The sequence below is a fragment of the Oscarella lobularis genome, chromosome 3 (genome assembly GCF_947507565.1).
Source record: "Oscarella lobularis chromosome 3, ooOscLobu1.1, whole genome shotgun sequence".
NCBI classification, from domain to species: domain Eukaryota; kingdom Metazoa; phylum Porifera; class Homoscleromorpha; order Homosclerophorida; family Oscarellidae; genus Oscarella; species Oscarella lobularis.
This window is the reverse complement of record NC_089177.1, coordinates 2190792-2216558: the sequence shown is the minus strand read 5'-3', so window position 1 is coordinate 2216558 and position 25767 is coordinate 2190792. Positions and strand designations below refer to the sequence as shown.

General features: G+C 48.7%; 7 protein-coding genes, 1 long non-coding RNA gene and 1 pseudogene across 15 annotated transcripts; 4 read left to right on the top strand and 5 right to left on the bottom strand.

Moving 5' to 3' along the window:
• The first annotated feature begins 2 nt into the window (after positions 1-2).
• On the top strand, positions 3-810 carry LOC136185060 (ras-related protein Rab-13 pseudogene; annotated as a pseudogene).
• A 102-nt stretch (positions 811-912) lies between these two features.
• Positions 913-3096, top strand: LOC136185045 (diacylglycerol O-acyltransferase 1-like). 2 transcript variants are annotated; one of them, XM_065972083.1, is made up of 15 exons: positions 913-1027; positions 1080-1208; positions 1262-1347; positions 1400-1452; positions 1509-1611; positions 1669-1839; positions 1898-2001; positions 2050-2088; positions 2141-2182; positions 2234-2278; positions 2328-2440; positions 2490-2555; positions 2603-2690; positions 2744-2806; positions 2864-3096. In XM_065972083.1, the coding sequence occupies exons 1-15, from the start codon at positions 933-935 to the stop codon at positions 3017-3019; spliced, it is 1353 nt and encodes a 450-aa protein (XP_065828155.1). In that variant the 5' UTR covers positions 913-932; the 3' UTR covers positions 3020-3096. The 2 variants fall into 2 exon arrangements, with proteins under 2 accessions (XP_065828155.1, XP_065828156.1); XM_065972084.1 differs by lacking the exon at positions 2744-2806 and having other exon boundaries at positions 2840-3096.
• LOC136185026 (fibrillin-2-like) lies at positions 2932-8830 on the bottom strand. Of its 2 annotated transcripts, XM_065972063.1 has the most exons (29): positions 8630-8830; positions 8255-8474; positions 8068-8190; positions 7718-7999; positions 7419-7664; positions 7241-7360; positions 7069-7188; positions 6883-7008; positions 6704-6832; positions 6487-6648; positions 6316-6435; positions 6079-6201; positions 5904-5975; positions 5708-5836; positions 5528-5650; positions 5344-5478; positions 5159-5281; positions 4985-5104; positions 4805-4927; positions 4631-4753; positions 4339-4467; positions 4171-4290; positions 4024-4116; positions 3879-3974; positions 3718-3813; positions 3478-3669; positions 3317-3422; positions 3136-3264; positions 2932-3076 (listed from the first exon to the last, which is right to left on the bottom strand). In XM_065972063.1, exons 1-29 carry the CDS (start codon positions 8687-8689, stop codon positions 3016-3018), a joined length of 3801 nt encoding a protein of 1266 aa, XP_065828135.1. In that variant the 5' UTR covers positions 8690-8830; the 3' UTR covers positions 2932-3015. The 2 variants fall into 2 exon arrangements, with proteins under 2 accessions (XP_065828135.1, XP_065828136.1); XM_065972064.1 differs by lacking the exon at positions 5904-5975.
• A 131-nt stretch (positions 8831-8961) lies between these two features.
• On the bottom strand, positions 8962-13628 carry LOC136185039 (uncharacterized). 5 transcript variants are annotated; one of them, XR_010669477.1, is made up of 4 exons: positions 13416-13628; positions 11168-13360; positions 9384-9456; positions 8962-9327 (listed from the first exon to the last, which is right to left on the bottom strand). XR_010669477.1 is itself a non-coding variant. In XM_065972078.1 (2 exons), the coding sequence occupies exons 1-2, from the start codon at positions 13622-13624 to the stop codon at positions 11326-11328; spliced, it is 2244 nt and encodes a 747-aa protein (XP_065828150.1). In that variant the 5' UTR covers positions 13625-13628; the 3' UTR covers positions 8962-11325. The 5 variants fall into 5 exon arrangements, 1 of the variants encoding a protein (XP_065828150.1); XR_010669478.1 differs by having other exon boundaries at positions 9384-9436; XR_010669479.1 differs by having other exon boundaries at positions 9384-11249; positions 11305-13360.
• A 66-nt stretch (positions 13629-13694) lies between these two features.
• LOC136185031 (golgin subfamily A member 6-like protein 1) lies at positions 13695-17918 on the top strand. The gene is made up of 20 exons (XM_065972071.1): positions 13695-13763; positions 13818-14480; positions 14532-14612; positions 14660-14743; positions 14795-14865; positions 14920-15117; positions 15173-15263; positions 15326-15538; positions 15586-15684; positions 15739-15823; positions 15875-15938; positions 15991-16087; positions 16145-16240; positions 16294-16437; positions 16492-16616; positions 16668-16880; positions 16943-17397; positions 17449-17559; positions 17636-17742; positions 17800-17918. The coding sequence occupies exons 1-20, from the start codon at positions 13728-13730 to the stop codon at positions 17857-17859; spliced, it is 3093 nt and encodes a 1030-aa protein (XP_065828143.1). The 5' UTR covers positions 13695-13727; the 3' UTR covers positions 17860-17918.
• Positions 14424-17529, bottom strand: LOC136185063 (uncharacterized). Of its 2 annotated transcripts, none has more exons than XR_010669482.1 (8): positions 15840-17529; positions 15700-15790; positions 15553-15642; positions 15295-15497; positions 15198-15238; positions 14892-15149; positions 14781-14835; positions 14424-14718 (listed from the first exon to the last, which is right to left on the bottom strand). It is a non-coding gene; the product is annotated as an uncharacterized lncRNA (long non-coding RNA). The 2 variants fall into 2 exon arrangements; XR_010669483.1 differs by having other exon boundaries at positions 15845-17529.
• LOC136185054 (large ribosomal subunit protein uL3-like) lies at positions 17850-19444 on the bottom strand. The gene is made up of 8 exons (XM_065972103.1): positions 19367-19444; positions 18887-19300; positions 18738-18833; positions 18590-18689; positions 18477-18537; positions 18318-18429; positions 18193-18270; positions 17850-18141 (listed from the first exon to the last, which is right to left on the bottom strand). Exons 2-8 carry the CDS (start codon positions 19121-19123, stop codon positions 17893-17895), a joined length of 933 nt encoding a protein of 310 aa, XP_065828175.1. The 5' UTR covers positions 19124-19300; positions 19367-19444; the 3' UTR covers positions 17850-17892.
• On the top strand, positions 19157-20610 carry LOC136185052 (unconventional prefoldin RPB5 interactor-like). Its single transcript, XM_065972098.1, has 7 exons — positions 19157-19251; positions 19300-19334; positions 19383-19461; positions 19523-19658; positions 19714-20057; positions 20109-20396; positions 20454-20610. Exons 1-7 carry the CDS (start codon positions 19183-19185, stop codon positions 20535-20537), a joined length of 1035 nt encoding a protein of 344 aa, XP_065828170.1. The 5' UTR covers positions 19157-19182; the 3' UTR covers positions 20538-20610.
• On the bottom strand, positions 20333-25706 carry LOC136185024 (ATP-dependent DNA helicase Q4-like). The gene is made up of 10 exons (XM_065972058.1): positions 25523-25706; positions 25438-25471; positions 25320-25387; positions 24119-25263; positions 23565-23923; positions 22789-22881; positions 22598-22734; positions 22301-22549; positions 21669-22247; positions 20333-21607 (listed from the first exon to the last, which is right to left on the bottom strand). Exons 1-10 carry the CDS (start codon positions 25625-25627, stop codon positions 20546-20548), a joined length of 3831 nt encoding a protein of 1276 aa, XP_065828130.1. The 5' UTR covers positions 25628-25706; the 3' UTR covers positions 20333-20545.
• Between the last annotated feature and the right edge of the window lie 61 nt (positions 25707-25767).

Genomic DNA, 25767 nt, shown 5'->3' with positions numbered 1-25767 from the left:
GTCGAAACCTGTGTAGTGTACACTTTCGATTCGGTCGTTGTTGCATGTTGTTCGCTCTCTGATGGCCGCCGGATCGTACGAAACTCTCTTCAAGCTGCTCGTCATCGGCGACACGGGCGTGGGAAAGACGTGCATCATTCTACGCTACGTCGATAATCATTTCTCGAAGAACATGCTCAGCACGATCGGCGTCGACTTCAAAACGAAGACGATTCGACTGCGACAGCGTCAAATCAAACTCCAAATATGGGACACGGCCGGTCACGAACGCTTTCGGACGATAACGAACGCATTCTATCGCGGAGCGATGGGAATCGTTCTCGCCTACGACGTGACGAACGAGAAATCGTTCAACAACATCGCCCAGTGGATGAAAAACATCTCGGATCAGTGCACGGGCAGCGACGATCCCGTGCGCGTGATCGTCGGGAACAAGTGCGATTTGGCGGGCGTCGTGGAGCGCGAGCGCGCCGAGGAACTTGCCACCAGGTATCGATGTCGATTTTTCGAGACGAGCGCCCAATCGGGGCGCAACGTCGACGAAGCGTTTACCTATTTGACCGAAGCGATACTCGATCGCGAGGCGATGACGTTGGAGAAGAAGCGAATGGCCGAAGCCCTGCCGCCGAAGCCGGCGACGGCCCAAGGACTCAGGCTTCACGATAGGAGAAAGAAACAATCCAGCAGCTGCAGCTGCAAAAAATAAAAAAATATTTAAAATTTTTTTGAACTGGTTTTGCTAATTAGTGAATTATTTGTTTGTATTTCTGTTTATACTGTATCGCAAGCGTAATTTTTAATTTGAGACGATTACGTGCACGTATACCGTACTCGCGCAAATAGCGAACCTGCACGAATAGCCCCGGTCGGATCGACGGAAGCGGCGAGTTCACGTGAGTGCATGCACGATCGAGAATCCCGTACATTCGCAAATGGAGCCTCAAGCGACCAGACGACGAAGACAGTCGATACAAACCCCTGAAGATCTTGTGAGCCTTTCCGAGACTAAGGAGAAGAAAACAAAACCGTGAGTTGAAAGGGCAGAACGTAGGTCTACGTGTAGTCTCGCGCTCTCACAGGTGCCACGTTATCCAGGACTCGCTTTTCTACACGCAGAGTGGCTTCGAAAACTACAGGGGCGTTCTCAATCTCGGCATCATCCTGCTCATTCTTTCCACTTCTCGTATAGCTCTCGATAATCTCATAAAGCGAGTCTTTGTCAATTGTCTGCCCCCACGACTTCTTCATTGGTTCTTTGCAGATATGGCGTACTGGTCAATCCTTTCGTTTGGATACGGGTTTTCGTCGATCGCCCGTACGAGTGGCACTGCACCATTCTTGTCCTCTGTGAGAGATAGAGACAGTTCAGGTCAAGGCTCATTTTGATTTTCTGTTTCAGCTTTGAATATCTACGTCATTTTCGGTTTGAATCTAGAGAAAGCGGCTGTCAAAGCACGTGCCAGCTCCACGATCCCCACTGTTTCATACTACATTGCCTTCTTTCTCAGGGCGTTTTGTCTTCAAATACAGTCCGTGCTCTGTGGATCGTTCTCCTTGCCTTGCTTCTTGTTGTTCCCGTTGTGGTTTTTCTTCTCGTCAAACCTAATCCATGTGGGAATTATTGAATATGGCTTTTCCCCTTTTTTGCAATGCCTTTCTTCTGAGCAGTTGCTGCTGCTTTTGCTCTGCTTCTTCACACGAATTCCTTTTTGAAGCTGTTTTCCTACAGAGCCGTCAATGCTGAATGCCGGAGAGAATATAGCACAACGTCACCGCCATCTAAGAAAGACGATGAAGAATCTGGTCTTGTCCAATATCCTGACAATCTAAATTACAGAGGTTAGATTTGATTCTCGCGCGAAGTTTCATACCTGATCCTTTCTCTTTTGTGCTGCAGACATCGTTTATTTCATGCTTGCACCAACCGTCTGCTATGAACTCAACTTTCCACGAACTGAACGCATTCGAAAGCGTTTTCTCTTGAAGAGAACTATTGAAGTGGTGTGTCCTGAAAAACAATGTGACTTTGACTAAATTATATCATATTAGGTTGTAATCAGCTGCATGCTTCTGGCACTGGGCCAACAGGTAGGATCGCAACCGGCTTCGGCGATCTTTTCTGAATCTGTTTCACTTCTAGTGGCTCGTTCCTACAATAGAAAACTCTATGAAACCATTTAACGTACGAAAAGATATGCTCGATTCTATCTCCGACCTAATTTTAATTAAACAGGAACTAGACTATATGCGGATGCTTGAACGATTACTGAAATTAGCAGTGAGTGTACGGCAATCCCAATTGGTCGCTTTTTACTGTCTTACGTCAGGTTCCAAACCATCTTCTGTGGCTCATGTTCTTTTATGGATATTTCCACTCCCTGCTAAATGCCATTGGGGAAGTCTTACGATTTGGAGATCGCGGTTTTTACTCAGATTGGTGGTAAGAAGATTTCACTTGACGTGGCGTTTCTTACGTGTATGTAAATTAGGAACGCCGAAACCATTCCGCAATTCTGGTCAGACTGGAACGTTCCCATACACAAATGGGCCCGTCGGTACAACAGCACAAACTATGCTGACGTTTCACGACTATCAACTTTAGGCACGTTTTCAAACCAATGCTTCAGGCCGGCTACTCGAAGTTACAAGGAGCGTTAGTCGTCTTCGTCATTTCAGCATTTTTCCACGAGGTACGACGACTGGAATCATATCGACTAAACGCGTTGTATATAATCCCAAGTAGTACCTTGTCAGCGTGCCGCTGAGGATGCTCAAAGCGTGGGCGTTCACAGCCATGATAGCTCAGGTATACAAATTTTCTCTTTCTTTCTTTCTGCAGATTACACAATTTTTTTCAATTCAGATCCCTCTCGCCTACCTGACACCGAGATTTCTGCGAGGCATTTACGGCAACGGCGTCGTCTGGCTGAGTCTCATTCTCGGTCAACCTGCTGCCATATTAATGTACTGCCACGATTACTACATCATGCACGTCGCGGCCGCCAGTGAAAATCATTAGCATCTTAGTCTATAGATAAAACGTGAAAGTGTGACGACTTGCAGTCGGTAGACCGTTCTAAAAAGAAAAGTACATTACGCGGCATTTTGACCTGTGACTCGCCGCCTAAATCGTACCTCGTCTTCGTGCAAGGATAACTGATTGGCAGTACTCCAGAGTAGTAGCAACGAGTTGTGTAGTCCTCTTGTTGCGATCTTCGCCGCTGGGTTTTGAAGTAGGTCACCTGGCGCACGAAGGGGCATGTTCTGAAAGAAACGAGTTCAAACAAAGAACGTGCTGCACGTAAAAAAACCTTACCTCACTTCACATCGATTGCCTCTAGTTCCTCTGGGGCATGTGCACTTATTTCCCGGAGTGCACGTACCACCGTGATGACACGGCGGTCGACACTCAAACGCTAGTGCTATAAGTTTCAATAGTTATTATCACCATCAATGCTGCCGCAGTGCGCATCGTACTAGTTTCGCACTGTCGTCCTGCGTAGCCTGGAGGACACTTGCACGCGCTTCCAACGCATGTACCACCGTTTCTGCACGGGGGCTGGCAGCCAACTGCATATTGACACGTGGGTCCGAAGAAGTTGACAGGGCAGTTGCAAATGTTTGGCCTGACGCATGTTCCTCCGTTTTGGCACGGATTTTCGCAATTCGCTGCAGAACAGAAATGTTGCCGAGGCTGTGAAACCGTGGCGTGCTCACGTTCATTGCAGTAGGGTCCCTTGTGCGTGACCGGACACAAGCAGCTATTAGGACCGATGCAGCGGCCGCCGTTCAGGCAATTTGGTCTGCAAAGGGCTGGGAGAGGGAGAGGAGAGAAAAGCAAGGGTAATATAAAGTACGCATCTTTTGCACCCACGTACGCGTTTTGCACAGACGTCCTCGATGCGTTTTTGGGCAGACGCACTCGTTCGGTCTCACGCACGTTCCTCCATTAAAACAGGCAGGAGAGCACACAGCTAAAAAAGAAATAAATTCAATATAAATTTAATAGAGAAGAAATCGTACGCCTGCAGTCTGGGCCAACGTAGCCGCTAGGACACTGACACACGTTCGGCTTTACACACTGACCGTCGTTCAAGCACGGGGGATTGCAAACAGCTGACGGAACAACACATGAATCTCTATAGTCAAAGCAAATTTCGCGAACCGTACGTTCACATCCTCCCCTGCCGTTCAGACGATAACCGGCCTTGCAAAGGCATTCGAAGCTGCCCTGCGTATTCTTGCACACCTGAGGACAATTGCCGTTGGCATCGCTGCACTCATTGACATCTAGAGAAACCCATTCATTTCCTCTTTGTCAGCGTACTGGTTGCTTACCTTCACACGATTTTTTGTCCCATTTTAGACGATAGCCAGCGCGGCAACTGCACTCTATCCTTCTCAGTGCGTTATCCATACTGCAGACGTGCTCACAGCCCCCGTTGCTGCGACCACAGCTTTCTGATTCTGAGAACACAACGCTTTAGCATCGGTTTTCTGTTTGAGATGGTTAAGCTTTAGGCAAAATTTATCTCGGCTCTATAACGGGCAGTTGAACATGCTAGATGTTAGAGAGCGCCGGGAGCGTTTCTTCGGAGAAGCATAAAACTTTGAACGGTACAGTACATACCAGTGCAGGTCTTCAGATCCGATTCAAGGTAGTAACCTCTACGGCAACTACATCGAAATGAGCCCACCACGTTGTTGCATCTATGATCGCAGCCTCCTTTCTGAACCAAGCATTCGTTCACATCTAGAGAGAGTTCCGTATACGGCACACTATGTCAAATAATTTCTAGAGAACCTTTGCAGTCGCGATTGTTGCTCTTGAGGTTGAATCCTGCCCGACAGCTGCACTTGTAACTTCCTACTGTGTTTGTACAGTCGTGCACGCAGCCACCATTATCAATCAAACATTCGTTGATGTCTTTTGAAAAAGAAACTGCAGTGAAAAAGAAAAGTCTATTCTATCGTATCCACGTACCGTCGCAAATCACGTCTCCCAAGAGTTCGTATCCTCTGTAACAACTGCAATGAAAACTTCCCTCCGTGTTGACGCACACTTGGTCGCACACTCGTCGTCCACCGAGACACTCGTCAATGTCTAAGCAAACAATCTGTTTCACGCAGATAAATGACGAAATATACGTGCACGCACCATTGCATTTTCTTCCGTTACCCACAAATCCATTGGAACATTCGCAATAAAAGGAGCCAACAGTATTAATGCAACGAGCGTTGCGATGGCAGTTGTGTGAGCCCTCAAAACACTCGTTGACGTCTAAAAACAAATAAGAAACACCTAAAAAATGACATCGATTCTTTGCATCACAGCTTTCACACCAGAGCAGTTGACAAAATTTCCATTGACTTTGGGACCATACCCTTTCGGACAGCGGCAAAAAAACGACCCCTTGGTATTTTTGCACCTTGAATCTGCTCCGCAATTGTGCAATCCTTCTTTGCACTCGTCGATGTCTGCAAACTAGTCAAAAGCATTTCTAACGTGCTACACGATCAAGAGGACCTTTGCATTTCTTCTTCGACAGTCTATAATTTGGAGGGCAAACGCAATCAAAGCCGCCGCGTCGATTGACGCACGTCGCGAGCTTTGGACAATTGGCCTTCCCATTGGAGCACTCGTCTATGTCTTCAAAGAGAGAGAGATAAAGACAAGGTTTTGCCTGCTCTCGTAATTGTAGTCTACCAGTGCAATTGGTCGGATCGCCCGTCTTCTCGTACCCACGTCGACAGAGACAAGCTTCTTCGGAATCAATTAGAGCACATTGGGTTGTGCTCGCGTTGCACGAGTGATTTCGATTGCACGTCACTATTTCTGCACAAAAAAAGAAAAGAGAAATTTCACTCTGATGTCCTATAGGTTAATTAAGGCTCTGGCGCACCTTTCTTTCTCTTCTTCGTTTGTCTCAGTTCTCTCGAAAGAACTACGCCATCAAGCAGCACATCATTTGCTACTGCATTGCCGCAGAGAAGACAGAAGAGAAAGAAAAGACGCAATCAGATTTTGCAAAGCGAATGCACATTCAGACGGGCAAACATATACATATACATCCTCACCCATGCATTCCATTCCATCACCAACGTATCCTTCTTGGCACGCGCATACAAATGATCCATCGGTATTGACACACGTGGCATTCGAATGACAGTTGTGCAAATCACTTTGGCATTCGTCAATATCTACAGTATAGGCAAAGGCATAAACTGAGTACGCCGTCGGCGACTAAAATAACTAGTAAACGCGTCTTTTTATCCTCCCAAGACGACGCTATGGAGGTGCTTTGCCTTTTTTACCTGAGCACGTGAAGCCATCGCCAGTGTACCCGTCATCGCATTCACACTCAAACGAGCCATCAGTATTAGTACACGTTGCACATTCGTGACAAAGGAATGCCGTCTTGCATTCATCGATATCTAATACAGCAGTCAATATACGCGTGTCCGAACATTCAAGCGGTCACTGACCTTCACAGATGAAACTGCTCATAGTCTTATTGTTCACATTCACACTGCTCATATTCATTCGGTACCCCGGCAGACATCGACAGTCGTAGTGTCCCATTCGATTTAAACATTCAGACGTTTCGCTGTCACACATGTGAGATCCATCGACGCATTCGTTTATATCTGAAACAGGAAAATTAACGCCACTGGACGCGCTCGTTTCGATGCCAAGTCTCACCGTAACATTTTCCGTCAAAATCAATTTGGTATCCAGGCGGACAATCGCACCTATATGATCCCAGTTCATTTACACACGTGCTGTTCATGTCATGACAGTGATCAAGATGACGTTCACATTCATTGAGGTCTAGAAAAGTCGTTCACACGAGTACAATAAAAAGCAGAGTCTCGTCAGACCTTCGCACGCACGACCATCGCCTTCATATCCTTTCATACATTCGCACGTATAAGATCCTTCCGTATTAGAGCATTCCGCTAAGTGATGGCAATCGTTCAAGTCATCGTTTCCACATTCATCCGTATCTAGAAACGAACGAAGTTGTATATATATATGATATTTGCTTTGCCTTGGTCCGCACTTACCAACACACACGACTGCAAGCAACTCGTATCCAAGACGGCATTCACATGCAAACGAGCCCGGACTGTTGACGCAGTGAGCGTTCCTGTCACAAGCGCCGTCCATCTGACACTCATCCACATCTGTGCGGATCAACATATTCAAATATAAATATACATTAGTGGTCTACCCTACCTTCGCATAATGTCCCATTCTTCGCGAAACCGCGCTCACATTGACACGAAAAGGACCCCTTCAAATTGACGCAATTGGCATTAGGTGGGCAAATGAGAGGATCCGAGCACTCGTCCACATCTGACAAAACGTGACCAGTTAGTTACACCCAATAGTTTACTCAGCAGCATTCTCATACCGATGCAAGTCTCTCCGTCTCCAGAATAGCCATCCTGACACGCACACGCGTAATGACCAATCGTGTTCAAACATATCGCATCCGCATGACAGGTGTGCAATCCGTCTGCGCACTCGTCCACGTCCTCACACGGACTCGTTCCATTGCCGGCATATCCACTGGGACACAAACACTCATAGGAGCCAATCGTATTATTGCATGCATAGTCAGGATGACAAGCGTCTTCTCGCAAGCACTCGTTGATGTCTGAAAAAAAAAAGGAATGAGACTCGCTCCTCTGCTATGTTTTTCAGCTATACCTTCTGTTCTGTGCATTGCCTCGTTGCTCCAATCGCTCACAGCGCCGCCCGTAAACTCGGCTCTGAGGCGAAATTTATACGCAGTGTTCTGTTCCAGCTTGCCCACCTCCAGAAACGTTATGTCACCGCTAACCACGCTGATGTCTTTCCATTGTTCGTCTTCAGTTCGACTCTGAACGCGATAGCGAAGAACTACCGGGTACACAGAAAACCACTGAAGACCGACAGTCAAAGCCAGATAAGGGCTCGCAGACGCTCTTAGAACAACCCCGAAGGGTCCGCCTGCATAAAGAAGACCGGAAATTATGCAGACAGGCTTTTTTACCAATCGCTTGTCCCCCGGCCCCCACCTGTGCAAGAGCGTCCATCGCCGACAAAACCCTCGACGCACATACACGAGAACGATCCCCGCGTGTTCTGACACCTTGCATGAGGAGAGCAGCCGCCTCTCGCTACGACGCACTCATCGACGTCTATTGAGGGGATAAGAGGGAAGGGATGATGCGAACGCCTACGCTCGTTCGTGCGTATACGTACCGTCGCATCGCGATCCGTTCCCCGCGTATCCATCGAAGCAGGTGCATATAAAGCTACCGATCGTATTCGTGCAGGCGCCGACGCTCGACGGGCAGCCGTCGACGAGCGACGAGGCGCATTCGTTGATGTCGTCGCAATCTGTTCCGTTCCATGCGAACCCGGGCGCGCAAACAGACGGCGTGGCGCCGTCGCAAGACTCGCCGCTACAACCGGAGGTCGCCTACGGAACAAACACGAAGTTTAGTTTACGGTTTGGGGCGCCGCGATGGCGATCTCGATCTCTGATGGGCTACAAGAAAAACACTATCGAGAAAGGTAAACAAAGGGAGGGACGAGAAGCCTGCAGGCTCTGGAAGAACGGAGAAAAGAGCTTACGTCGCGTGAGCCAACACAAAGGAGGGAGAGAAGGAGACGCAATAGAAACGAACGGTCCATTTGGAACGGGAAGGAGCGATCAGAATGCCGTGGGAGCCCGCGACGCTAATTTTTGTAGAGCTTCGAAACGGCAGGCAGGATTCTCGTTCGCACGCCGAATGCGGATGCGAACAGAGCGACGTTTACATACCACCTCTTCCCGGGGGATGGACAAAGACGCAGCACGTGACGAGCGTAAACTAGCTAATGATGGCGGAATAATGTAATCCTCGCGTACCCTTACGTTTACTGGCTCTAAATAAGATCACCTTTTTTAAAAATCGAAATGGGACACCTGGTGGATACGTGTACAAATGGTCACGAATTTCAGATTATTTATTCTGGTAGAAAAGGTGATCTTAATTTTATTTTGAAATGCATGTCCCTGTACAGCATGCAATTTGGCAGCTGTCGGGTATTCCGCAGTATCGGTCAAATGTTTTACTTTTAGGCATGACTTTAGCTAAATAATTTTGGGCGTGGATCAATTGGGGAGTCTCAGTCGCTCATGACAACTGAGTCAAATTCAAGGAAAAACGTCTTCATGGACGAGTGAGACATGATTCAAAAGGCTGCACTGTTGGACGCTCCAAAATTTCAACTGAGGCCCCCTTCGGTAACTCACGCGTCGTTTGACCTGAAAAAGGCCAAAAATGCGCCTTCTCGCGCAGAGAACTTTGAAAAAAATCAAAAAACATCGACACTTGACACAAACCTCGCGGAAGACGGTGCTATGGAGGTTTATCCGGTGACAGAGGTGCCCAGGAGCTGGGAGAGAGATGCGAGAACTAGGAAGGCGTGCAATGTTACGCCCTTGTCAGGTTAGTATATTATCGGTAAACATAAATGAAGGGGTGGGTTAGACAGAACGGGTAAGGGCAGACTATTACGACCAACGAAAATGTAAAAGAGGGAAGGGGTATGTGTGAGACGAAGTTAGATGCAGTTAGTGAAGGTCACTGCCAAAGCACCGAATATCGGTGTTGGCGGGAAGTGACGAGGCGCGGGTCGCCGAGCATGGAAAGATGGCCTTGATTTTGTTGAGAATGATGGTAGCATTGCCACGCTGGAGACCCACCGATAGACGTTTGCGCCAGTAATTGACGAATGCGGCGCGATCGTTGACAAAGTCGATGGAAGGACGAACGGCGGCCTTGCGGAAGAAGTCCCGAGCAATGGGGCTCCAACGGCCGTACACCTCCATGACGAGAGGGTCAAAGAGGTAGCCGAGGGAACCAGCCACTGCCCGGTACTTGTCGACCTTCTTTTGATCTTTTTGGGTCGCCGCAAAGCCGGAGACATTCGCCGCTTGAGATTGAACGTTCACCCCTAGGGGGTGCGTGATGCTGACGTCCAGAAGAATCTTTTTTCCTTGATCGAAGTTATAAACGCCAATGTCCGGTCTTTTCTTGTCGGAAAATTCGTTGGACTTCTCTAGCTCGCAGCGGAAGTTGACTGATCGCAGCATGCGGAACCAGATGTCTTGTACCATGTCATGACGACGAATCGCTCCGCCATCCTTAGGACATGTCATGACATGGTACCCTCTGGCATCGCAGACGACTCCGCAGTTGCAAAGTTGGATTTGCCGAAGCATGGGGACATCTAACCCAAGCCGAAGGGAGACTGCCGTTTGAAATTCAGCATTAGAAAACGTCAGCTCCCTCGACTCAGGAATAGCGTCCAACCAAGCTCCGGCTTCAGAGCAACCTGCACTGCGAAGGCGAGCACGAGAAGCTGTTGGTACTGAGTCGAGCAGGTCTTCAAGCTCAGCAGAAAGGCAATCGCTGGTGAGGCGCTTTTGTCAGGTGAGGAATGAGGCGACCACCGGGCCATAGTGCCTCAAGCCTTGGGGAGTGTTGCCAATCTCCCTTCTATCCTAGCCACGAGCTCTGCTCTGCTCCATCTGATTAGTACTTGTAAACGCTGGGTATTTATACTCATACGCGACTAGGGCCGTACAACTGCAGCTTTTCACGATCAAAGGGATTAAAAAGAGCATCGTTTGAACCGAAACCTTTGCCAATCGGCCGCAAATGCATTTCTGCCAGCAAAATGAAACAAAATTTTGTTGAAAATCAATTCAAACGCGAAAAAACAACCAAGAATGTGTGCTACGTGCGCCAGACACGCCTTGTCACGCGACATTGAGCAACGCATGACGTCAATCACCGCGTTGCTACGAAATGCCCTAATACGAGAAGTAGAAGCGATGAATTGGTCGCGAAGTGCGTTGTGGCTCTATTCTAAAGACATTCGGTCGCTATTTGGACGCGAAAAGCGAACGCGTACGCAGTAACGGCAGTGTGCTTGGTCAGCAAAATCAAGGCGCTACGTCGGTTCTATATATAACGGACAAGTCAAGCATGCTGCGCTACACTCAGATACGAAAACAACAGTGTGCCTGCTCTCAAATAATCTAAACGGGGTAACGGAGGGGCGGGAATGGTCTAACGTTTCTGTAGATACTACGTAGTAGTAGACTACTGTAGTACTAACCAGATAGCTTTCTGCTTCGCCTTCAATTTCTATTCCATTTGGTGTCAGCGAGCACAGGTTGAATTGCAAAGAAGGGCAACGTCTACAGAATATTGGGGAGCCAGGTCAATGCTAAATTACAGGTGATCCGCGCGCACCCTGGTGTTCGACGGATAAATTCACGAGTCATTATTGATCTTTTTGAGCCAGTTGAGCAGCCCTTTCTGCATGTCGTCATTGAGCTGGTTTATCCCGCTTGGCTCGTCGAACGTCAACTCGAGCTCAGGCGACATACTCAATGCCTCGTTGACGCTCTTCCGTATGGCCCACTGATTGGCCGTGCGATCTCCAAGCGGACTCAACACGTAGACTTTCGTCTTGACAAATCCGAGTCCAGCAAGCAGATTGTCATAGTCGTACGGCACGTCGCTCTCCCTCCCAGCAAACCATCCCAATCGAGGCAACAACGCGTGCCAATCGTACAAACGCCTATTTCCACCCGTCTCCAGCTCGAGAGTCGCATTTCGAAACGGAGTGAACCCGGCAAGAGATGCAACGCCGGCAAGACGCGTTTCAAAGAGCGCCGCGTGCAAAGCGACGACACCCCCCATCGCGTAGCCAACGGCATAGATACGATTCGCGTCAATAGGAGGAAGTTTTGAATTATAAAAGTCCGATAGGGGCAGTCCGTCCGGATGAATACCATTCGGATCTGACGTCAGAAAATCGACAGCGGAAATGACGTCTTGAACCATGTAGCCCAGCAACGACCAATTGGGATAACGCCGATAGAAATCGACGGGCAAACCGTCACGCAATCGTTCGCCAAATCCGATTTGATCAAAAGCAAGAACGAGAAACCCCTGCCGAGCCAATTCGACATACATCCTCTTCGAATCGTGCGAATAGTTTTCCGTGTAGCCACCCTGATACGAATAAGGATGAAGCCAAACGATAGCCGCTATCGCCTTACCCGAATACGAGGCCGGATAGTAGACGTTCCCGTACACGTATCGACCGAAGTTGACCGTCATTTGCGCCACGCCGTCGACGACGCGATACAACTCGCAGCCCCGTCCCATCATTTCGTTGACGTAGCTGTGATAGCTGACGGCGTAGGAGCCGCCGGGCGACCACGCGGGTCCAGAGGGCGCGTCGCCCATAAGCCATTCGGCGAATATTTGAACGGGAACGCGAGGACCGGGCATCGGCGGTCGCGACGCCGATTGATTCCACGTTGTCCAATCGAAGGCGTGGAGAAGTGTTTCCGGAAATAGACCGGAGGCACTGCGTTCGAATGCCTCGTCGAACCAATCGAAGTAGGTCGGAAGCGATTCCATGCCGTGATGCTCGCCCGGACGATAGCGTATCCGTAGGCGCGTCGACGCGTCGAGGAACGCGTACACTTCCATTCCCGCTCGATACGTTTGCTCGACGGCGAACGTGGGATCGCACGGATCGTTCCACGCGCATTCGCTCAGCAAATGGCGCGGTGCGATGAGCCCGACGAGACCGTGGGAGTCAATGGGAATTTCATTTTCGCGTCCTTCGTAGCTGGAAACCGACGGTAACCACCAGCAACATTCGTCGACTGCCGGCCGATGGTCGGGAGAGCGCGTGCACGAACAGTTCACCGAGTTCGGCGGATTCGGCCACGAAGACGACGGCGATTCGGAAAACGTAAAAGCGGACGTAAATCGATACGGCGACATAGCCGGAACGCCGGACGACGACGATATGACGGCAGTGAAACGATCGTCAAAAGCGGCGGCAATCATCGATTGTTTCCCATTCCGACTGTGTCCGGTGACGGCAACCTGCGACGCATTGACAACGTCGACTTTGACAAAATAATCCAAGACGCGAGACGCAAGCCAGGCTCGTCGTCGAATGAGACCCCACGTTGCATTGGGATAGGCCAGTCGAAAGGGGTCGGTTTGATCGTTGGAATCGGCGCCCGGATAGACGACGGTCGCGTAGCCACGCGTCAGACCGACGAGTGCCCAGCGACGATGATTGGTCTGGGTCATGAAGAGGGGACAGGGGCGCGATGACGTGCACGTGGGTGGGTAGAGAAATTCGACTGTTACTTGAGTCGGAGTGCGCGGGGTCGCGTACTCCAGCGTAATGTATTCGCGCGTTATTTCGCCGCGATCGAGCGTTTTGTTGGCCAATGAGACGTTTGTTATACGGGGAATGTCTGCCGGAATTGATCTGACGAAAATTTTACATTTTCGAAATAGAGGCGATTCGTCTTTTTTTTTGTTACCCGTAGTAGTACTGAGTTAAGAGATTTTGGATTTCGTCTCGCCTTTTCGTCCAGTCGGCCATCGTCTTTACTGGAGTCCCGTCTGCGAATTCGAGTAGCGGTGGGAGTGCAGCAAGACCTTTATGAGGCGGTCCGGCCAACAGCCGATTCGCTAGGCCCGTTAGAACGGCGGTAACGACAATGAAAAGTCGAGCAGCAGCCGCCATCATGCCTTGGGGGAGTCGCGTGAGATGATCGCGTGAGCACAATCAAGCATGCGCGGCGAACGGAAATTCGACCACCTGACAACGCGATAAACAGTTGCAATAGCCAATGGCCGATGCCGAGAAGCCATCTTCTGCAGCCAAAGTAGAGACCTGAATTTAGAGAGGTGTAAACGGATAAGGCGGGGCTTGTTTACAGGACTCGAGAAGTGGCGATGGGGCGGAGAAAACATCGGCAGATTCCGCACAAGAACAACCAAAGGCAGACGAGCAGGCTAAGGAGGCTTTAGATGCAGAGCACGGCAACGGAAAAGGCGACAACGAGGAAGCGGCGGCAACGCCGGCAGAAGGAACTGAAGCGAAAGAAGAAACAGCGGAGGAAACCAAACCAGAAACGGAACCAGAAAGCAAAGACGATACCTCAGAGGCTCTAAAACCAGAAGGCAATGCAAAGAGCGACGACGACGGCGAAGGCGCCGCGGTGCAAGCCGAAGAGACCGGAGTATCCAGTTCCGACGCTATGACAAAGGAGAAAGAAGAAAGCGAAAATGACAAAAAACAGACCTTATCCAAAGGAACGAGCGAAGAAGAGACGACGACGGGAAAATCGGGACGACGACACGGCAAGTCGAAGTCGCGGGAGGGCCATCGAGAAAAGAGGCGTCACCACTCGCGTCGACGTCCTCCCACGTCCGAGAGCGACGTTCTCGGTAAGATACCGAAAGTTCACGAGGGAAAGCGGCGAGGTTCCGAGCGCCGCGGCGGACGCTACGACGATCCGTTTGAAGAAATAGCCAATCCGGTCTTTCAGAAGGCCGACAAGGATAGAGATGGGAAACTTCGAACAAAGGAATTTTGGGAGGTAACGACGTAAATAAATTGTTGAAAATGATACTTACGTTGTTTCTAAAAGATTTTCAGGTCGCAGCAATTGAATCTCCAGCTCTCCGACGGCGATTTGTCTCGGTTAGAAGCCGAAGCCGACATGGACAAGGTGAGGAAAAGTGCAAGTTAGAGCTTCTGTACTACCGTGCGTCTTAGGACGGATACGTTTCGTACGAAGAATCCGTTCCCGTCCTACGCCGTGTTTTGATGGCAATCTATCAAATACAGGACACATCACCGGTACATCTTTCCTTCTGGCACACAAATTGACTTCTACCTGGTGCTCCTTAGTTTGATTGGGTCGAACTTGCTGCATCGGATGGTCTTTCCCTCTGGTTCAACAAAAGAACAGGAGACACAAGGTGGAAGCAAGCAAATGCTAACATACCTGTGCGTCAATAAATGAATACCTGTAGCTATTCGGCGCCTCGAGGATACAATGACGAAGAGGTTGATCTCTTCGAAGACATGATCTACGAAGTGTTTGTCGCCGCTGATACCAGGAAGAAAGGATATTTGAGTCAAGAGCAATTCGTTCAGCTACTTCAGTCAGAATCGCTGGGTTTGGCTCTGACCGATAAAGATTTAAACACCATTGTCCAGCAGACGCAAGGGTTGGTCCTTCGACTATTTTTCTTGGCATTTACTATAAAACAACTCTTAAATTAGCTATGCAGAGGGACAAGTCACGTACGAAGAATTTGTGCCCATGGCAAAGCAGCTGATTATGTTGAGCTATCAAACGAAGGATCCATCAGCCGTGCGTATAATCAGCTGCACGCATGCATTACCTATTTTTGCACGAGACGAGACGTTCTTTAGAGCGAATGGATACAGCTGCAGAGTAGCCGATTCGGGCTCTTCTGGTTCAACAAGCGCACAGGCGAGACACGACAGCAGCCTCCGCAGGAGCTCGTCATGCTTCAACAGCAGCTACAGCAACAGAGAGAGGACGACCTCACCTTTCTCCGTCAGACTGTCACCGAACTGGAGGCTACAAAATACGAGCTACAGGAGGAACAGCTTAGAAGACAGGTAGAGAAACATACCTTGTATTAGCTTATTGTTGATTTTCCCTTTAGGAACTGGAAAACGATGTCGTCGCTCTCGAAGAATACCGAGATATTGCTACGCAGCAGCTAGAAGAGACAGGAGACATACTTGACGGCACCAGAGCAGAGGTAGACCGTACTTACAATAATAAGCTGTCCATTTGCTACGAACTCTGTTTTCAGCTGCAACGAAATCGAGCTGAGGTAGAGAAGAAAACAGCCGACTTAGCTGAAGCTGTTACAAAAGTTCGAAATTTGGAAATTCAAAGTAATTTAACACGTACCTCACCATACTAAATTAAGTTGGCTACGTTTACAGTGGCCAAGATGGGAGAAGTCGAGCAGCGTTTGCAAGAAACTTCAGAGAAACTTCGCACCACAGAGTAATCATTTGAGAACGACTGCAGCGCGATTTGGTTACATTTCCTCAAACAGGAGCACTGTTGAAGCCAGGGAGTCATCGCTCTCGGAAAAGGAAAACATTATTGTAAATTTACGAGATCAAATTGACGATCTCACAACGAGATTGCAAGTGAGAACTTACTCTTATACTGTATCTGAAACGCAACGACGCTTCTCTCCGGCTTAGATCGCAAACGACTCCATAGGAACTAAAAATTCGTCCCTAGCAGACTTGACTAAAGAGCTCAATGACGAAAAAGCTAAAGTCAGAAAACTGCAGAAAGTACTAACGATATATCAAACTGCTTCGCCACACGTACCTATGATCTCTTGTAGGAAGTTCAGCACATACCTGTTCTAGAAGGCGAACTGGCAAGGACTCAAGAGCATCTTCTACACCTGCAAAAGCAAACAGAAGAAAAAGCGTCCGCTCTGTCTCAAACGCGAAGAACGATGAAAAACGTTCGAGACCGAAATGCGGTACGAAAATTCGGTCTCGGAGCAAAGCCTATTGTTCGAATCGCCTGTCTTTAGGAGCTAGAAAAAGAGCTCGGAAGTATGGCCGAATTGCGCGAAAAGCTGCATCAATCGCGATGCGAAGTTCGCACAATTAAGCAATTTCTAGCGGGGAAATCTGCTCTCGTACAAGAGCGCACAAGGTACAAAAGCACCCAAAAAACGCGTTTCGGATTTATATCCTATCTCTTCAGAGAATTGAGACAGACTCAAGGACGCATAACAGATATGGAAGAGAAGGACAACCGTCGCGCTCACATCCTCGCGGACATACTAGAACGAACAGCGCGTCTCCATCAACAACAACTCATCTTCATGTCAAACCAAATGCAATCGAGGCAACGAGGAGAATTGGATCTCGGTTTTCCCGTACAGAAATCCTTCGCCCAACGAGAATCAATCACGAGGCATAACACTGCGCTTGTCTCGCGATATAACGTCGTGATATGATTTCCCTCCCCCTCTCTAGGTCATCCAGCTGTCCGTCACTACTGATTCCCGAAGGAAACGCGACGGCAACGTTCAATAACCCGGGATTCGCTTTCCCCTCCCAAACTCGACGTACCATTCGCTACAACGACGAATTCTCGACTCCTCAACAATCACGTCCCGCTAGGGCGTCTAACAAAATTCAATCAGTGCCCCGATTGCCACCCGTGCACAAGCCCAAAGCCCAAACAGAACCTTTTCGTCATCCGACGACCGACGACGTCAAGCGAATTCGTGCAGTGAACGATGCCGCCGTTCCAAACGAGCATCGTTTTCTCAAAACCATGGCTTCAATCGACTATAGCAGTCCGGAGACGAGAGCGACCCGTTTGACGGGACACGACTACGGCTACACGCCTCAGGAGCGCGACGACAGCGTGGCAGCCGAACAAGTCAAGATAGGCGACCGAGTAGTGGTCCATCTCAAAAAGAACGGTAACGAAATTAAGGTTACGATCAATATTTTACTCACGTGTGCATTCTTAGTGTTTGATTTGGAACCGAGAGAGTATTCGGGTGTCGTTAGATTTGTCGGTAAGATTGATACCGAGTACGTGGACAATCGTATATACGCCGGCATCAAGCTTGATCAACCAGGCAAGGCACATTCCTTTAGCCCCCCCCCCCCCCCCCCCCCCCCCCCAATAATTATGATCTTTACGTATGCGCTTAGTTGGTGACCACGACGGCGTTGTCAAGGGCAAACGCTACTTTCGATGCCCCCCTAAGCACGGCGTCATGGTTCGAGTCAAAGACATCGTCTCCGTTCTACAACCCAAGGTCCCTCCCTCCCCTTCCTACCTCCCCTCCTCGTAATCTATTGTCTTTTCCCCTTAGGGATCGACTTTCAAGTCAATACACAGCGTTAAACAAAGATCGGGACAGACTGTTTTGTAACTCTTTCATATTCTCCTACATCCCCCTCCCTCATTATCGTTTTGATTTTTTTGGCTTAACTTCAAACGCGATTGTGTCGTCGTCGGGACGTTGCACGTCTTCCGCAAATTCTTCTTCTGCAATCGGTGCATCGACGACGTCTTCTGGACGAAACGTTGGGAAAGGGGGCGCTTCTTTCACGGGTTTTCGTCTGGCGTCGGTCACTCGAACGTATCCATTCGCACTACCCGATACGCCGCCTTTGACGTAGAGCACGTTGTATTTGTTATTGATACGACACACCTAAAGAGAACTACGCGTCCCACGGCCATCAATTCGCCCTTACCACTCCACCTTCAAATTCATTGTCACGCGTCTCTTGTTTCCCATTCTGCCCGGCATCCGCTTTCCCGGCCAAATACGACCAGGATCCTAGGAGATGTGACAGTCCCCCCTCATCATTCCCTTTTCTTGCTCACCCCTCCTCCGCCCGTTGCTCCCATCTTCCGATGAGTCTTAGTGACGCCGTGCGATGCAGGCTGCCCCTTCATTCCGTGCCGCTTCATGACGCCTTGGAAACCCTTACCAATTCTACAGAAAAGTTCAATGCAAACGCTATATGATTATAAGCGACTTACGTTATTCCCGTCACGTCGACGTATTGACCGGGAAGGAAGTGCCTAGCTAAGATGGTTGTGCCTAAAAATCATAGTAAAACGATACTCTTTTATATTTCAAACGTTTTCCCCACCAGGAGGTAGTAAGGCATCTTCAGTAACAGGAAATTCCCATATTTTTTTCTTGGGATTCACCCCGGCCTTCTCAAAGTGCTTTCGTAAAGGTTTAGTTACCTAAAAAGAATTTCAATTAGGTTTCAACTGAAATATTCCTCTACGTACATTTTTTAGTTTTGGTTGATCTACGGCTCCCAGTTGAAGAGCCGAAAAACCGTCTTTTTCCTGCGTCTTTGTTTGCACGACCTGGCAGTCTTGAATCTAAGTACCATGATACTATGGATTTAATTTATTTCTATGGGAGTGCTGCCAACCCTTATGAGTGTCACAGGAAAGCTGTCTCCTTTCTTTGTCCACATTTTCGTCATGCCCAGTTTGACTCCTATGGCTCCAGTTCGCCGCGATCGAGGTGTCCATGCAATTTTCTCCTCAACGGCGGGAGCAGATGAGCCGTAGCTTTTTCCTTGAATGCAGAATGCCCTCAAAGATGCTAAGGAGCCGTTTAGGCAAGAGCAGCTTCGACGAGTGCCCAGAAAACGAGAAAATGCCATTTCTAAGCCGGGATTTGTTTGCTCGTCTCTAGCCCGGATAACAATTCGATGGGCAATTGATGGCAGATGGAAAAGGAAGCGCTGAATCTTTACAAGACGTCCAGAGACTTCTGCAACAGCAGGAATTGGTTTGTCTTTATCAGATAAAATTGTCAAACAGTTCACAATATCCACAGGCTATAGAAGAATGCAGAACGAATCTAGAGAATTGGTACACCAATAATAACAGATCTCAAAGCTTACTTTAAATACTTCACAGGAAAAGAATGAAAACAGACTACGAAGCTCTTCTCGGTCGTCTGACGACACTTCCAGAAAAGCTGAGCTACGATGTGATGGTCAGGCAGCCATCAATCAAAAAATTTTTGATCGATTCAATTACCTGTGACAATGCTGCAGATTCCTTTTTGTGGTGTCGCTTTCATGCCTGGTCGTCTCGTGCACACAAACGAAATACTTGTCAGTCTTGGCGATAGCTGGTTTGCAGAGCGTTCGGCGAAGGATGCCGGGGGAATAGCAGCAAGACGAATTAAATGTAGAATAGAGTCTGCTATTCGTATGTTCGGTGATACAGGTACCTTACCTTTTAGATGTCTCTGAGCGATTAGCGGAGTTTGAAAAAGAGGTAGCAGACATTGAGGCGCAGCGGCAAATGACGTTGCACCTGCTAAACGAAAAGGAGGACTTCGTCGAAATTCGCGAACCGTATGATACGGAAAATGGCGAGACTCTCGTAGAAAGAAGGAGGCGACGAGAAAAAGAAAATCAGGAACTCTTAGCTAGAATAGAGAAACAGGTTGAAGTGCTCTCAGACTCAGGGAGTACCAGTGATGATGATGATGATGATGAGGACGAGGACGAGGACGAGGACGATGATTCAGAAGAAGACGTATCTGCTGCACGAATAATAGTTCATCACAGTGAACCCAGCGAGGTTAATAAAGAGATAGCGCTCTTACTGTAGTGTAGCAAATTTTCTTTGTAGGCTGCAGAGTCTGCAGAAGCTAGAGACGGCGACGATGCAGCTGATCTCAGTCAAGTGTCACCTGGACGTTTTCTTGACATGTACCGAAAAGTCCTTCAGCCTGCATCTAAGAAAGAGACTGAAGAAAAAGAGAAGAAGAAATCAGAGAGTAGTCGAACGAAGAAGTCCGTTCACTTTGCACCTGATACGAAGTCAGAGCCAGCGAAGGCGAAAGAGAAAACGGCGACGAAGAGTCAAGCATTCTCGGGAGTCATAGTGGAGAAGAGTTCATCGATGCAGCAGCATCCAGTAAGGGCTTCTACGTGGGAATCTCACAGACGTAACATATATAAATTTCCTCTGCAGACACCTTCCTATAAACAACAACAGCAGAAACGTATATCAAAGTTCAAAGCATCAAGAAAGGGGAACGATGCGTCATCAAATTGAATGATGTGTTATCGCATTTTCACGATTTCTTCCGTTGCTATTTTTCGCAACACGTTAAAATCGACGGCAATGTGTCGCCTCCAAAACCGCCGATTCTTGCCCCACACTTCGGCGGCGTAACGAGGACTCGCGATGCCTTGAAAAATTCTCGCCACCGCGTGTCCGCTAAACGTCTGATCCTCGTGAAGCGACACGAGACCCCGCACGTCGCGACGAATGCCGACCTCGTCCTCTTTCGTACATTGCGACGACGACGACGAGTCACTCTTCTCGAGAGCAGCAACGTCGTCGCTGAAATACAGCTCTATGCTCCTTCTCAGCGCATCGCTCAGATCCGATTTGACGTCGTCCACACAATCCCTGACGCTCTCGTGAGCTACAGCTAGCAGGAAGGAGTGAGCCGCTCTCAGCTTATTCAATCCCATAGTAACTTGATTCTTGACTCGTTCAAAGAGGTAATCGCATATTTCATCTCGCTCGTCTCCGTTCAGACTCCCCGAGCAACGAGCGCGCAAAGCGAGGTTGCCAAATTCGACCATGACGCCGGTTTTCTGCGGCACTTTACCGCTAGTGTCCCACTCCAAGCCGTTCAGCTCTCGTCGAACCAATCGCGACTCCCAGCCCATTCGATTGCACAACTCAATCAAATCGAACTGAATGATGCTCGTCTTCTCGACGCTTTGACACTGTTCCCTGCACAAAGCCAGAGCGGCGTTCACAGCCAAGCACTTGCTCGCCAACGCCCTCATCTGCTTCGCACCGCCGTAGCACTTGATCGTGCATCGCGAATAGCTCGGAGCCAGCTGACGAAGCGAGCCGTCGCCGCGCAGCTCCAAATAGCAGAGAAGCGTGGCAAGCGCCTCTTCTTTCAAATCCAAATCGAAGACATTTTTCTCAATGTCAATTGCCACCTCGTGTCCCGGGCCGCACGCCGTCGGCCCTCCCTCGCTCCCGCCCGTCAGTTCGGAGCATCGACAGTGCGGAAAGACCCGATTCACGAAGCGCTTAACCGTGTATCGATCTACGTCGTGAGCAAAGCAGTGTCGCTTCAGCTCGCCTATATCAGAACCCTAAATAATAGAGAATCTCTATGTATGGGCACGTTGTTTCCCCCCCAACAATCATTCTTACATCTTCGTCGAGGAAAACGTGGCAGTGAGCGACGCTGCCGTCGCGACCGGCTCGACCTATTTCCTGCACGTAGTTCTCCAACGTCTTCGGCATGTTATAGTGAACGATTCCGCCGACGTTTGCCTTGTTGATGCCCATACCGAACGCCACCGTCGCGACGACAATTCGTACGTTACCGGACGTAAAACGCTTCTGAACACGACGACGTTCCGCTGCCGTCAAGCCGGCATGATACGCTTCCGCTACTGATGTCGATCGAGAGCCCCTCGCACTGCGATCCTGATGTGACGTTCGAATATATTGGGCCAATCGTTCGGTCTCCTGTTGCCGAGTGCAGTAGATAATGATTGAATCGAAGGAATCGAACCGCTTCCCCTGCAGCAAATCGATGAGCGCGCGATCGCGATTTCTGTCGCACGAAACTGACAGACAAAGATTCGTTGGCAACGGTGGACCCCGTATAATTGCGTCAGAATTTTTCGGGAGATTGAGATGCTTTGACACGGAATCTAACGTCGATGACGTGGCAGTTGCTGTCAAACCGAGAATGCACGAAACGCCGTAAGTTTCCCTCAACACCTAGAAAAAAGAAAATTAGAATATCTAGCGTAGCGTTTTTATGTGATTCTAACCTGGCATAATTGAAGGTAGCAAGGTCGAAAATTGTGCGACCATTCGGAGATGCAGTGGACTTCGTCGATGCACGCAAAGGAGATCGGAGGAAGCTTGAGAGAATCTTTTCCGCTGATTAGGCTTTCCGGTGACAATAAGAGAATCGATATACGGCCGTCCGCAACGTCGGACAAAGTCTTCTGCTTCTGTTTAGGCTGCAGGCCGCTGTGAATACAAGCACCGCGTAGACCAAACGGCAAACACTGAATCTAGTGAGGAAATATTGCGCATTGATTCAATGTCTATATCTGTCTTGCCTGATCTTCCATTAGCGAAACGAGAGGCGATATGACCAACGTGACGCTATTTCTGTGCTTGGCGTACAGACAGGCGGGTAGCTGATAGCATAAGGATTTGCCTGAACCAGTTGGCATGACAACTATAGTAGACAAACCTGGAAGAATCAATAGTTGTAGAAGCAGTTTACGTATAGTGCATCCAAACTGACCTTGGAGCGTTCTCATTACGGCTTTCTCCTGTCCTGAACGAAACGAAGAAAAACCCAACTTCTGCAACGTGTCAAATACTTCCTGAGGAGTGTCTATAACAATCGAAAGTTAACTCCATTCATTGGTTACGTTCGTGTAGAGTGAGAAAGACGTACAGTACATGTATAGGCATGAACTACCGTTCAAAAGGTTTACGAATTATAGAAAATATACTTAGTGAATTGGTGATTCCCGGGATCTCACTAGGGTTATGTCGAGAATTTTAAGTGTTGTAAGAGGGTCTGGAAGCATATATAGACACATGCATATATCATTATAACTATGTTGGAAGCAATACACCAAGAAAATGTTATGGAGGCGTGGGGACCTAGCTTTAGTTTAACAATCAATAGAAAAGGCTTTGCTCGCCAATTTTAAGCCTTCGCAGTAACTAATGCAAGCGAGGGGCCGACTCTCCTGCAGTAATTATTCCAAGCGACGGCCCGGCTCTCCTGCAGTAAATAAAACTGTTGGGAAACTGAATTTTCTTACTAAGTCTGGGTTTTAGTAGTATGGGTCGGCGATAGGAGAGTGAGGGTCGGGCCCGACCCATGCAGACCCACGTGGGCAGAACACCGTGAGGGATTAGCTTAATCTTATTACTGGTGCTCGTCAAATTTTCTAACCAGGGTGAGTAAGAGGAAGTGGGAATGGCCTAAAATTTTGAACAATACTGTAGAATGGGTCCAGGTCTTTTCTAGATGCCTTAAAGTGCTAATTTCTACTAAGATCTTACCGTGGCACGTTTCCGAATACACTGGTTCTACGCTTTCAGTAGAAGGAGACAAGTCGTAATCCGGTGGCCGCAAAGGAGACGTCGGAAGATCCATTATCTCCGTTCCATCCCACTCGGCGTCGCTTTCTCCTTCGACTCTCTGCTCAATCCTCTGTGGACACTTCGAAGCCCAATGACCGTCTTGGCCGCACTGAAAGCAAGAGGTTTTCGTTTTGCCAAATTTCGCTTTGAATTTCCGTTTCCATGCCCAACGACTAAATCGTTTCGCCGCTGAGCCAATGCCGCCTTTTGGGCGATAAAACCGGCGTCGATTCATGTCAATACGGACAAAATTCTCGCTCACAAGGCCACGAGACGACCTAAGAAAAGAAATAGCTAGTACCGTATCGCTCAAAATATTTAGGCACTGATCTATCATGCATAGTAAATGTGCGTTCACTAGCCATATGCTAAGTGCTAGTCATCCGAGTGAAGGAAAGGTTCTAACTTAAGCGCGAGCTACAAAAGGACCCAACGCGGACGCGAAGATGCTAAAATTTTGAAGTAGTACGTACCCCATCTGAGGTTTGGGCTTTGACGGCGCTGCTGCTGTTTCCCTCTTTGACTTCTTGCGTGATTTGGCGGAATTGCCTCCGCTCTTCGCTGCTGAAGCATTCTCCGACTCAGACACGTGTCTACGTTTCGCACCAGGAGCCAAGTTATTCCACAGTGATAAAGAGGAGTCCACCGGTGACGCATTCGCACCGTTATCACCATCATCAGCATAAAACTTGGCTAAGGCAGACTCGATAGGACTCAGATTTGAATCTGATGCAGATACGTCTTGATAAACAGCTTCAGTCTCGTTCTCGCCGCATTCCAAGTGGTCCCCAGTTGCACGGCACCCGTCCTTATCCTTACTATCATCATGGCGGAATTCAGAGGCCTGCGCTGTTGCTGAAGTGCTACGCTCCACCTCATCTCTGCTGGTCTCAACGGCAATCACGTCATTATCTCGAGGATCCACAAGCTGCTCTCTCTCTTCCTTAGTGTCATGATTCGTATCGTTGCTGCCCTTGCAATCAGACTCGGTGCGAATCAGATTCAAAGAACTCGCTGCAGTTGACTCAGTCACATGACGCCTATACTCGTCATCGTGACATCGAAGAGGAGAAGAAGTCATTGCTGCCTCATCATTGCTGGCCTCAATGCGGATTACATCATCACGTCGCGCATCCACAGACTGCCCTTTCTCTTCCTCCCAATCATCATATCCAAGACACTCGGCGCTGTCAGCCCTCAGTCTTGTAGCCCTGGCACCCTCCGGCTGGCACTCGTCAAGCCAATCCGCTTCCAAATTGAATCTTCTTTTCCGCTTCAAGGCAGCTGAGCCGAATCCAGACCACAGAGCAGAACCAGCACAGATAATGGGAAAATCTGTCTTTGTTGGTGCATTCGTCTCATCATTACTTTCTGCTCTGGGAATTCCCCCCATCAGATCATCATTTTTCAACTTCAGTCCTCCTTTCTTCCCACCATCAGACAGACTAACCGTAGCGTGGCCACCATCTCGTGTCCAGCGCCGAATTCTTTTGTGCATCAATGACTCGCGAGCTTCCTTCATATTTCTCTTGTGAATCAACTCTTCTTCCCTTTTATGGTCAACTAGTTTTTTATTATTAAACGCTTGTCCAAAGACAGTGTAATCTCTATCGCCAACCTGACGTAAGTTGACGTATAGAACACAGAAGAATATTTTTTTCTAGCCAAACCTACATTTTCACTTGATTGCGCCTTTTTGTCCTGAATTTCCCTCTTCAAGCGCTTGTACTTCACATATAATTCTATTGGCAAAAAATTGAGCACTATCGAAGAAATGATCATGTGACCTCACCACGAATTTCCTCCGAGCCGACGTGTACGTCGTCCTGATGAGAAACAATTAGACATAAGCTACGTTTTCTGCCTTATAAACGCACGCTGGTCGGTTTTCGACCGTTGTGGTGCTTGAAAGTGTTCTCCCAAGCTTTCAGCTCGCGTCTAACGTCTTCTAGTTCTTCGGCGGGAGTTTGGATAGACGTCATTACTGTAACTGTACTTCGATTGACTCGAATTTTCACCAAACAGCTATCCAAAACACTGGAATGGAGCCGGATCGAAAGAAGGCGCCAAGACACGAGTAGACGTAACGCACGTTAACGACGAGAAGATCAAGAAGACGGCG

What these genes read in the sequence shown, in the direction of transcription:
- LOC136185045 (XM_065972083.1), top strand. Translation starts at nt 933, where the DNA reads ATGGAGCCTCAAGCGACCAGACGACGAAGACAGTCGATACAAACCCCT. An exon ending in TTCTGGCACTGGGCCAACAG is followed by an intron (nt 2,089 to 2,140) that starts GTAGGATCGCAA and finishes TTTCACTTCTAG; the next exon opens with TGGCTCGTTCCTACAATAGA. An exon ending in ACTCTATGAAACCATTTAAC is followed by an intron (nt 2,183 to 2,233) that starts GTACGAAAAGAT and finishes TTAATTAAACAG; the next exon opens with GAACTAGACTATATGCGGAT.
- LOC136185026 (XM_065972063.1), bottom strand. Translation starts at nt 8,689, where the DNA reads ATGGACCGTTCGTTTCTATTGCGTCTCCTTCTCTCCCTCCTTTGTGTT. An exon ending in TGATGGAATGGAATGCATGG is followed by an intron (nt 5,976 to 6,078) that starts GTGAGGATGTAT and finishes GCGGCAATGCAG; the next exon opens with TAGCAAATGATGTGCTGCTT. An exon ending in AAATTTTGTCAACTGCTCTG is followed by an intron (nt 5,282 to 5,343) that starts GTGTGAAAGCTG and finishes ATTTGTTTTTAG; the next exon opens with ACGTCAACGAGTGTTTTGAG.
- LOC136185039 (XM_065972078.1), bottom strand. Translation starts at nt 13,624, where the DNA reads ATGATGGCGGCTGCTGCTCGACTTTTCATTGTCGTTACCGCCGTTCTA. An exon ending in TTAACTCAGTACTACTACGG is followed by an intron (nt 13,361 to 13,415) that starts GTAACAAAAAAA and finishes AATTTTCGTCAG; the next exon opens with ATCAATTCCGGCAGACATTC.
- LOC136185031 (XM_065972071.1), top strand. Translation starts at nt 13,728, where the DNA reads ATGGCCGATGCCGAGAAGCCATCTTCTGCAGCCAAA. An exon ending in AAACGAAGGATCCATCAGCC is followed by an intron (nt 15,264 to 15,325) that starts GTGCGTATAATC and finishes GACGTTCTTTAG; the next exon opens with AGCGAATGGATACAGCTGCA. An exon ending in GGTCCATCTCAAAAAGAACG is followed by an intron (nt 17,398 to 17,448) that starts GTAACGAAATTA and finishes GTGCATTCTTAG; the next exon opens with TGTTTGATTTGGAACCGAGA.
- LOC136185054 (XM_065972103.1), bottom strand. Translation starts at nt 19,123, where the DNA reads ATGGCATTTTCTCGTTTTCTGGGCACTCGTCGAAGCTGCTCTTGCCTA. An exon ending in TTCCTGTGACACTCATAAGG is followed by an intron (nt 18,834 to 18,886) that starts GTTGGCAGCACT and finishes CATGGTACTTAG; the next exon opens with ATTCAAGACTGCCAGGTCGT. An exon ending in ATCAACCAAAACTAAAAAAT is followed by an intron (nt 18,690 to 18,737) that starts GTACGTAGAGGA and finishes AATTCTTTTTAG; the next exon opens with GTAACTAAACCTTTACGAAA.
- LOC136185052 (XM_065972098.1), top strand. Translation starts at nt 19,183, where the DNA reads ATGGCAGATGGAAAAGGAAGCGCTGAATCTTTACAAGACGTCCAGAGA. An exon ending in AGAACGAATCTAGAGAATTG is followed by an intron (nt 19,335 to 19,382) that starts GTACACCAATAA and finishes AATACTTCACAG; the next exon opens with GAAAAGAATGAAAACAGACT. An exon ending in AGCTGAGCTACGATGTGATG is followed by an intron (nt 19,462 to 19,522) that starts GTCAGGCAGCCA and finishes ACAATGCTGCAG; the next exon opens with ATTCCTTTTTGTGGTGTCGC.
- LOC136185024 (XM_065972058.1), bottom strand. Translation starts at nt 25,627, where the DNA reads ATGACGTCTATCCAAACTCCCGCCGAAGAACTAGAAGACGTTAGACGC. An exon ending in AGGCGCAATCAAGTGAAAAT is followed by an intron (nt 25,264 to 25,319) that starts GTAGGTTTGGCT and finishes AACTTACGTCAG; the next exon opens with GTTGGCGATAGAGATTACAC. An exon ending in CGTAATGAGAACGCTCCAAG is followed by an intron (nt 22,735 to 22,788) that starts GTCAGTTTGGAT and finishes TGATTCTTCCAG; the next exon opens with GTTTGTCTACTATAGTTGTC.